The sequence below is a fragment of the Lolium rigidum genome, chromosome 6, assembly GCF_022539505.1.
Source record: "Lolium rigidum isolate FL_2022 chromosome 6, APGP_CSIRO_Lrig_0.1, whole genome shotgun sequence".
Lineage (NCBI taxonomy): Eukaryota > Viridiplantae > Streptophyta > Magnoliopsida > Poales > Poaceae > Lolium > Lolium rigidum.
The window spans coordinates 331,774,282-331,783,214 of NC_061513.1; the positions used below are offsets into that span (position 1 = coordinate 331,774,282).

Sequence of the window (8,933 nt, forward strand, 5' to 3'; positions counted from 1 at the left end):
TTTCTCCTATAAATGTTCAAACACTACTCGGGCAGGCAAGCCACCTGAGAGGGGCAAATCCACCGTGACCACTCGTTTTACCCACTCCCTCCCCGCTTTTGACTGCAACCGTCCGATGTGGTCACCTTTTTCTCACTCGCTGCTTCTCCGAATGGGTCACTGACGAATGAGACCAGGCGTTTGCGGGGCCAACGAACAGAGGCAACGAAGTTGCTCATTTCACGTCGTCTTTGCGTTCGGATCGCGCACATCGCAGTGAAAACCTAGATCGAGAAAGCCAGCCAGCAAATCAACCCCCGACCCTCCTCCCTCTCCCCCAGCACGTCATTGTGGCGGCGGACACCTCCCTAGCCCGGCCGTCCTCCACTCCCTGTTGCTGTCTCTCCTCCACGCCCTCCGCCCCCCGGCTCCACGTCGGCTGGAGGTGAGGCGGGCGCGACCGGAGACGGGCTGGCGCGGGGCTGTTCCACGGCAGCGGCGACCGGAGGCGACGAGCGCGGCCGGATAAGGGCCGACGCGGGCGGATCCGCGGAGGCGGCGACCCGAGGCGACGGGCGCGGCCGGAGGGGGACCGGCACGGGGCGGCCACTTCAGGTGACCGGAGGCGACGAGCGCGGCCGGATAAGGGCCGACGCGGGCGGATCCGCGGAGGCGGCGACCCGAGGCGACGGGCGCGGCCGGAGGGGGACCGGCACTCTGGCATTCGATCTACGACAAGCTTGCCTGATGCCAAGGTGAGCTTCTTTTGATCTTTCTCACTCTGTTGCTATGTGTGTCCGTTCTTGCTTGATTAAAATATTGGTCATCTAAGCTAATTAATGTAAGCTATTGTTTGCCAGGTTATTTAGGATGAAACAGTTGGCTCCTAAAATGGCAAGCAACTTGTTGATGCAGTTTTGCAGTGGGTTAATTTCCGAAGGATGCTACAGAACACTTGTTTTGATACTACATCATGGACAAGATGAAGCATATAGTGCTGCTGAAGGTACTTCACTGTCTCCCCATGTGAGAGAGATATCATATTGGTAGCATCTTCAAACCTCCTCAAAACATAATTTCTTGCTTTGATGTTGTAATTTTGTAGGACAATGATAATATATATACCTAATTCTGAACAAGTCGGCAAGCAAGCAAATGAATCTTTCTTGTTGTCTGTTTAATATAGTTTGCTAATATTGGTTTGAAGCTAAAAGTGAGATGACATGCATTTGGTGTGACCGAATTTATGTTCCTTGTCTTCTGTTTAACCCTTCTTGTAATTTTGCATATAACTCTCTCATATCATCTGTACCTACAAGCTACAATAGTTAGATCCTTAGCTCTTTAATTTATGATCTTACTTGAGCAGGTCAATGCACATGTTCTTTAGTTTATAACATTATTTGAACCACCAATAAAAGGAATCATCATAACTAAATTATTCTCTGTTGCTTCAGGTCCCCGCGGTGAAAACCAGATCGAGTCGTGCTGCATCCTGCTGGCGGCCGCGCGGCTCGGGGATGGCGGGATTTGGCGCGGGGAGACCGAGGCGAGCCGACGACGCATCGACCGGCATCGGCGATGACACATCCGCGGCTTTGATTCCCCTGCCAGTGTGGCGGCGGGGAGCGTGCGTTGAGCGCCGCTGGCCGCAGGCGACGCGCGCCGAGCTGGCGACGGCGATCTTCTGCGTGGCCCCAAGTTGCGGCCTCGAGTTTGGGTGTGGGGAGGCTGAGGAGTTGGTGCGGGCCGTCAGGGGAGAGCGCGAGGATGAGCAGGATGAGGGAGCGGAGGACGCGGCCGAGCAACACCGGCCGGAAAGAGGCGCTGCAGGAAAGGGTATCGGAGGAGGGCGGCGCCGCACCGGTGGAGTCCCTGGCGGCGGCGCGGTGCCCTGCCTCAAGATGCGTTTTGCTGGCCTCCTCCGTGGCGCCCCATGTCCGTGTGCGTCTTCAGCGCCACCTCTGCCCATGGCGCTAGGCATGGCTATGGCTGGGCGCCGGCGAGGGATGGCCACTGACTCGCGCCCGTAGCAAGTGCTGCAGGAGCGTGTCTCGTATGATGGCGGCGGCGCGGTGGGTGAACGGCTAACAGACGATAGCTGGGTGGAGAGGCTGGGACGGCACTGGCCAGGAGGAGGAGTTGCATCCATGGGAGGATCGGTATGTGCTCCCCTTTCTCTCTCCCTACTTCCCACGCTACATATTGTTGTCTTCTCTTCCAGTTCATTTGCTGCCAATTTAGATCGATCGATTTCTGTGCTTGGTGGAGCAGGTAGATGGGAAGACAAGGGAGAAGGTGCTCGTGGAACGCGCTGCCGATGTCTTCTTCGGTGGCAGCGGGAATAGGGACCAGGTCCCGGCAAGCGCATACCCTAGCGTGGTAGGCTGCTATGCAGCAGGACTGAGGCCAACAATTGTTGCTGCATCAGATGGATGGTGAAGGCCGCAACAGTTCGCCGCCTTCTCTACTAAGCACCTGGCAGTCGGGATGCTCCAAACCTTCATGTAGGCACTGACCTCCCAAAAACCTCCTCTTGGTTCGTTGGTGCGTTGAATGGGTGTCAATCATTTTTTTGTTGGGTCGTTTATGTAGGTAAATTGGTGCAATTAGCAGCAAGGGAGGATGAGCAACGGGAGTGGTATACTCGTTTCAAGACCAGGTGAGCATCCTGTGTTATTCTATATTATCTAATAGGTTATTGTTGATAGTTTTGGTGGTGGAGTGCAGGGAAGAACACATTGGTGTTCAGGTGGATGGTGACGAGGCTGGTACTCTTGTGTCTTGTCGGCGCTGGTGCCGCGGGCTTCACCTTCGACAAGTACAACCTCGGGGTAAGAAGCATAATCACACCTGCCACATCTACTATCTCAAAATCTTGATTGTACTTCCAAGTGGATGCGAGATGGCAAGCAAGCAAATGAATCTTTCTTGTTGTCTGTTTAATATAGTTTGCTAATATTGGTTTGAAGCTAAAAGTGAGATGACATGCATTTGGTGTGACCGAATTTATGTTCCTTGTCTTCTGTTTAACCCTTCTTGTAATTTTGCATATAACTCTCTCATATCATCTGTACCTACAAGCTACAATAGTTAGATCCTTAGCTCTTTAATTTATGATCTTACTTGAGCAGGTCAATGCACATGTTCTTTAGTTTATAACATTATTTTAACCACCAATAAAAGGAATCATCATAACTAAATTATTCTCTGTTGCTTCAGGTACTTTGGAATAAAAAGTAGTAACTGCAGAATGGTGTTTCAGATTATGTAATGATGACTAATCCTTTACTTGCTTTTTTTTTGAAATTATCAGTTGAAAATAGTTATATAGCAGCAGGAATCAAGGATAAATATTGCTTGTTCTTCTTCTCTGTTTTGTCTTCTTTTTTTGCATGAAAAAGCACATCCTTAATTCAAAATAATTAATTTCACTTGCCTTCTAGGTTGCCACAGAGACTGTGGTTTGAAAGGACATTCTCTGCACCCTCATCAGCATGTCCACTGGTTGCCGTGCACCTATTTTACAATTTGCTTAATTGTCTGTTTTTATTAGTAGATTTTCTTATGCTCAACTGACCGGGCCATCATTCTAGAAGTGATCATTTGACCTTCTTTTGCTAAGCCATGTTGGAACTATCACTTGCCTTTTACAGTGAATGCTGAGGACAAATTCTTTTCGAGCAGTGTACAACTAATAAGCATGTTTTTCTAGCACTTCACTAATAGCATATAAATATAGTCCTTTTCATTGTTCTGTAGTATTTCCTAATTTACTAAATTCCTAATTCACGTGGTAGGAGTTTAATAGCATGTCTGTTCTAATAAAACAAGCGAAGGTGTGAGATACAGTCAACTTCAGGTTCGCTAAGCCTGGCCGACGAAAGTTGCTGTGCAAGTTAATGATGCTCCCTTCAAGTAATGGTACTTGACTCATAATTGAGTGTACATCAGTCGGAAGAAGAAAACCCCTGCTGCTGTACTATTCTTTCAGAACGCAAAACTCTACTTTTTCATTAAATAACATGTATCAATTCTGTGTGATTAACTTGTTTATCATCCGTCTTTGCTTATTTAGATTTTATGCTATCAACAAACATATTTCTTAAATACCTCTTTCATAGGTTAAAGGCTCTTAGTTCGTTTGATTTACACAGATTGGTTTATATGTTACTGATAATGTCTACATGCTGCATTGTTTTCCAGAAAACAAAGTTGTTTATATAGTTCCATTTTCTCTTTGATTCAATTTAATATTTTCTCCAGCTTTTGTAACATGGTTCATATGGGCATGGATAAGAGGGCTGCTGCAGTTGACACAGGAAAATAAAGAAGAAATAACGATGTATGTATGAGGTTTACCATTTTTGCCATTGTTGTGTTAGAACCTTAAAATTGTGGTCCTCGATTTTCCATCAGTTCATAAACCAAAGTTGTTATTTACACATAGGCAAAAAAAAAACTTATACAGGCTTAAATGCTTTGTAAGTCCTACTGAATTCCCGGAGAACTAAACAAGCATAAGCTGATTAAAGCTTATAGTTACAATACATCTCGCTTTTGCCTTTGTGCCGGAGCGCAGCGTCTCACTTTTTTCCTTTGCGCCGGGGAGCAACGGGTCCCCTTTTAAGCTGTCAGAACACTATATAATATATAGTTGCAATGCACAAGGAAACCTATTTAGATGATGCCCTGAAATGATATTTTTTTATCTCTAATATTTTCATTGCAAAGTTTATTTAGAATTTCCCATTAAAGTGATCACCTCTTACTCTATTCGCCAGTATCTGTCCACCGCACAGGATTTTGGAATCGATTGGAGCTTGAGGCTTATAAAGCTTTCTAAGAGTATAAAAAATAGCTACTATCTCCGGTCTTAAAAAATTGACGCACCCACTGGCTAAGTACATGGATGTGCATGCCTCCCTCCGCGTCGATTAAATCCGACCGAGGGAGTACAATAATTCGAAACATGTTTACTACACTTGTGTCTTGAACAAATATTGATCAATACATGCTAATACTTTTGCACTCTGCATTTCCGCAGCAAGGCACGGGTAATGATTGTTGCGTTCTATAAACGGTGACTGCTGGTTGATGTCAAATTAACTCATGCAATGGTCTAATCTACCAGGTAATTATTATCACCGCCTAATGCTGATTTCCTTTGATACCGAAATGATATTGTACTTCGGACCATTGGTTTGTAAGATGATACTTGTTCTTTTGAGACATGGCCGTAAGAGTTATTGGTACTCCAATTAAAAAACTTGAGATTAAATACACCAATAAAATTTGAACTATCAATTGATTCACACAGATATCCATATAATTTCAAGATTTTATTTCATGTTAGTCTGCTGTTCATGTATTTTACGTTGCAGATCCATGAGTTTTCGTGGTCTCTTGTCTGTTTATTCTATTTCTTGGGTGGTTTTGGATATTTTGCACTCAATGGGATAAATTGTGTATGTTGATCGTCGTGCCCATCCATCTGCCTCGCTGCGAAGCTGTCTACTTGCTCGCCTGGTCGTAGCCATCGAGTTAGGTGAGATTAGGCACAAAAAAAAACAATCGCCTCAATTGCGATATAGCGTCGTTTGACCAAAAAAACAAGTAGCGACAGTGAATGATGGACATGACATACATTTATTATGCATGATTGTTTCCATTAGCCTCATGATCAGGTAGGCTAGAATAGGAAGCCAATGATTAACTGCACGAATTTGGAGTGCCGGTGTTTATAACTGTTGTATTAATATTCATCTCTGATGCATGTGACTCCGTAAAACATTTAGTCTGTTCATTCATTGAATAACGGGATTCTGTGGTATGTGTATATAAATATTCTGGGAAGATGCTATCTGTATTTGCTGCTTTGAGCCATTTATGCAAGCTTAGCTTTACTTTAGCCTCAGTATTTTTTTGGATTGAGGCGTTTGTTTAAAAACTGCAGAGCCAAAAAAAAGGTATTTAACAGAACATGTTCTTTGGAATGAGCTTTCACTGTTTTGGCACTCCACAAAGTGCAACGCTGCTTTTGGAATAAACCTACATAGGATACCACTAATACCATTCTTGAAGCTTGAGCTATTTTTTTTAATCTTTCTGCTTTAGGCTCGATGAGTTCACCGGAGCCAAGAATGGAGGTCGAGCAAAAACCTGTTCTTGTTGGTAACACTAACGAGCAGGTCATTATTGATGATGCTTTTAAAGATATTTAGTACAACCCTTTGACTCCATTTCTTCTTTATTGCTGATTTTTGTAATTCATTTTCTACCTCAGGCCATTCCTAGAAAGGATGAGCAAGCTGTTAAACCCACCATTTCACTCGATTCAAGTGTTATCAATCTACCAAGTGATGTACAAGGCCAAGCTGGAACATCCAACATAGGTGGGGAACATAATGCTGCGTATCCACAACACTTGTATTCCCCTCAGGCACAGCCATTCTATTACCAAGGTGAGGTAAAAATATTGTTGCATATGTGAGGTTGCATTTTTTGACTGTTAATGTTCATTTGTACATCTTTTCTCTTGTATGTGAAGGAAAGTATGTGACATTCATAGTTATGGCAAAACTAAGAAGAATAATAATTGAAAAATGTACCATCAGATGCTCTCTGGGCATAGATTGACTGGAAGATCTATTTGTATTAACTATGAAATTGCATGTGACCTATTAAGATTCAGTTGTCCTCTTCAGTGAACAAATAATTACAATAAACTTATACTCATTTGATGTATACATAGTGTTGGACTAAGTTCACTAATTTTATTTTAAAGAGAGTATCTGATGCAGTGACGATTTTAATTTCTTCTAAAATTTGAAACTTTATTCTTGAGTTGGTGAATGATATTGTTGGGTCTGGCATGATATAAGCAGGTCCAGGATATGAGAACCCTCCAAATGAATGGGATGTATATCCTCCCTATGCGAGTGCTGAAGGATTGGAAGTGGGTCCAGCAGTAAGTTGATTTGCTTAGTTTCTGGAGTATCAGGGAAGTGTTCCTTTTCTCAGTATGTCCTGTCTTGAAGGTTGTATACAACGAGGACCCTTCAATGATGTACCATGGTGGCTATGGCTATGATCCTTATGCTCCTTATTCTCCTATCTCGACACCGGTACCGGCTGGTGTTAGTGGAGATGGTCAGCTCTACTCCCCTCAGCAGTTCTCCTTCTCGGCTCCTTACTACCAAGCAACCAAGCACAACCTCGGCATGCCATATTTAAGCTCTCCTACTCCAATATCACAGGGTGAGACAATGATGCCAATTGACCCAACACAAGGAGCTTTTATCGCTGACACTCTGAGTCCAAACAGCTTCCTTTTTGGGCCAAGACCAGGTTATTATTTATTTCATGCTTTTTTTTACATTATGCTTTATGTCCCATGCTTAAGTGCGATTATAACTTTGTTTCTTGAAATGCTGTTTTGCAGAATGGTTTAGTAGTGAGCCTGTAAGGCATGAATCAACAGGAAAAATTATAGAAAGGAAAATAATAGCGAGAAGGAGGGTGAGTAGAAAGAAGCATTTATACTCTTTAACATTGATGTTGATTCATATTATCAGACCGGTTTGTTTTATTAGTTGGGTCAGCTGAATGTTAAGACGGGAGGTGGGATAGATAGTCCTCATTGTACCATGAAATTTGAAAATAACTAATTCTTTTTGTTGATGAAGCCGCTGAAAATATTGGTTCTCACGTACTTACACCTTTCAGTTAAATACGAAATCTTTCGTTATTGGAACGTTTCAACTGAATATATCAAGGAAAGGAATTAATTGACAAGATAAGATACAATATATTATACATTGCCAATGTTTTTTAATACTTGATGTATGCTAAAAAAATGGTTTGTCTTTTAATAGTACCCCTCTGGCCCAAATTAATTAGTTGACACACATGGTACTAGAATCAAAACTCGACATAGTAATGGGCTGCGACAATTAATCGGCCTGAAATTAATTTCTTGCCTTGATACATGATACATGAAGAACCACATCCTCGATTTCCTGTTCCAGGTCCACAACTACTGCCTTCCCCAAGAAGGCCATCTTTGAGGCCACATCAGCAAGGTGAGCCCTTTTTCCTTCACATCTTTGCAGCATCAAGTGATTGTCCATGGTTTTATCATCTTGCAATGTTAGCTGTAATTTTGCTTAACTTGTTGATTGTTTTCTTTCTTATGAGCAGAGGAAAGTTGTGACCAAAACGTGTTTTTATTGTCTGCAGGTCACCGTCTACAAAGGACTCATTTTTTGCCTCACAATTTCATTTCTACAGGTTCTAATCCAATTTAGTTAATTATTTGAGTTTGTTGTCTCTGGCATTTGTTTGATCCAAAAGAAAACTGTTAGCATTTTCCCCTTTCCCAAAGTACAAGCTATATTAACTATAGGTCATGTGCATATTAGTTAGATCACACGCATGCCCTTATAGCAAGGTTAATAATTCTCACCTTTTTTATAGTCACTATGTATGTTCTATTTTCTCAGCTGTATATTTGATCGTAATTTTTGTTTGTTTGTTTGTTAGGCTTAGTATGGGAGGAACCTGCGGTTATGATGTATAATAATTCTGGTATGCGAGATGATAAAGACCACATTTACTCTGGAAGTAGCAGTTCGTGGAGTGGATCTAAAGTAACTGGGTAGCCGTCATAATATTAGGTGGGAGTTGCTTAATATGTACAGTAGGTGTGTAGAATATTAGTTTCATGGTCTACTTTACAAGAGAAAGCCAGTAGAATATTAGGTAGGAGTTGCTTCATATTTACTGTCTCTAATTTTCCGTACCATTTTGCGGTAGGATGGCAGACAGAGACATTAGTATATTTTATTACATTCTCGTTTCGAAAAAACTGCGCTATGCTCCTTATGCTTTTAGTCAGACATACCTTTTGTTGTTGCTCAAGGGTTTAAGCTTGTTGTTAAATAAAATTTTAC

At 42.7% G+C, this 8,933-nt stretch overlaps 2 protein-coding genes and 2 long non-coding RNA genes across 4 annotated transcripts in view; all 4 read left to right on the forward strand.

The window, feature by feature from the left end:
* The window catches only part of LOC124664800, a 17,134-nt gene extending 15,570 nt beyond the window's left edge, over window positions 1-1,564 (forward strand). Inside the window, exons 3-5 of the mRNA XM_047202238.1 lie at window positions 352-734; window positions 840-985; window positions 1,437-1,564. Of these exons, the coding sequence (XP_047058194.1) occupies window positions 352-734; window positions 840-985; window positions 1,437-1,564 (657 nt within the window). The remainder of the gene's footprint in view (window positions 1-351; window positions 735-839; window positions 986-1,436) is intronic.
* Window positions 1,565-1,968: 404 nt separating this feature from the next.
* LOC124666386 lies at window positions 1,969-2,636 on the forward strand. The gene is made up of 3 exons (XR_006990888.1): window positions 1,969-2,141; window positions 2,254-2,486; window positions 2,575-2,636. It is a non-coding gene; the product is annotated as an uncharacterized LOC124666386 (long non-coding RNA).
* A 277-nt stretch (window positions 2,637-2,913) lies between these two features.
* LOC124666384 lies at window positions 2,914-7,326 on the forward strand. The gene is made up of 8 exons (XM_047203715.1): window positions 2,914-3,201; window positions 3,842-4,324; window positions 5,027-5,113; window positions 6,097-6,170; window positions 6,266-6,443; window positions 6,867-6,949; window positions 7,020-7,131; window positions 7,239-7,326. Exons 3-8 carry the CDS (start codon window positions 5,092-5,094, stop codon window positions 7,241-7,243), a joined length of 474 nt encoding a protein of 157 aa, XP_047059671.1. The 5' UTR covers window positions 2,914-3,201; window positions 3,842-4,324; window positions 5,027-5,091; the 3' UTR covers window positions 7,244-7,326.
* Window positions 7,327-7,433: 107 nt separating this feature from the next.
* LOC124666385 lies at window positions 7,434-8,587 on the forward strand. Its single transcript, XR_006990887.1, has 4 exons — window positions 7,434-7,500; window positions 8,010-8,063; window positions 8,221-8,271; window positions 8,524-8,587. It is a non-coding gene; the product is annotated as an uncharacterized LOC124666385 (long non-coding RNA).
* Window positions 8,588-8,933: the final 346 nt, after the last annotated feature.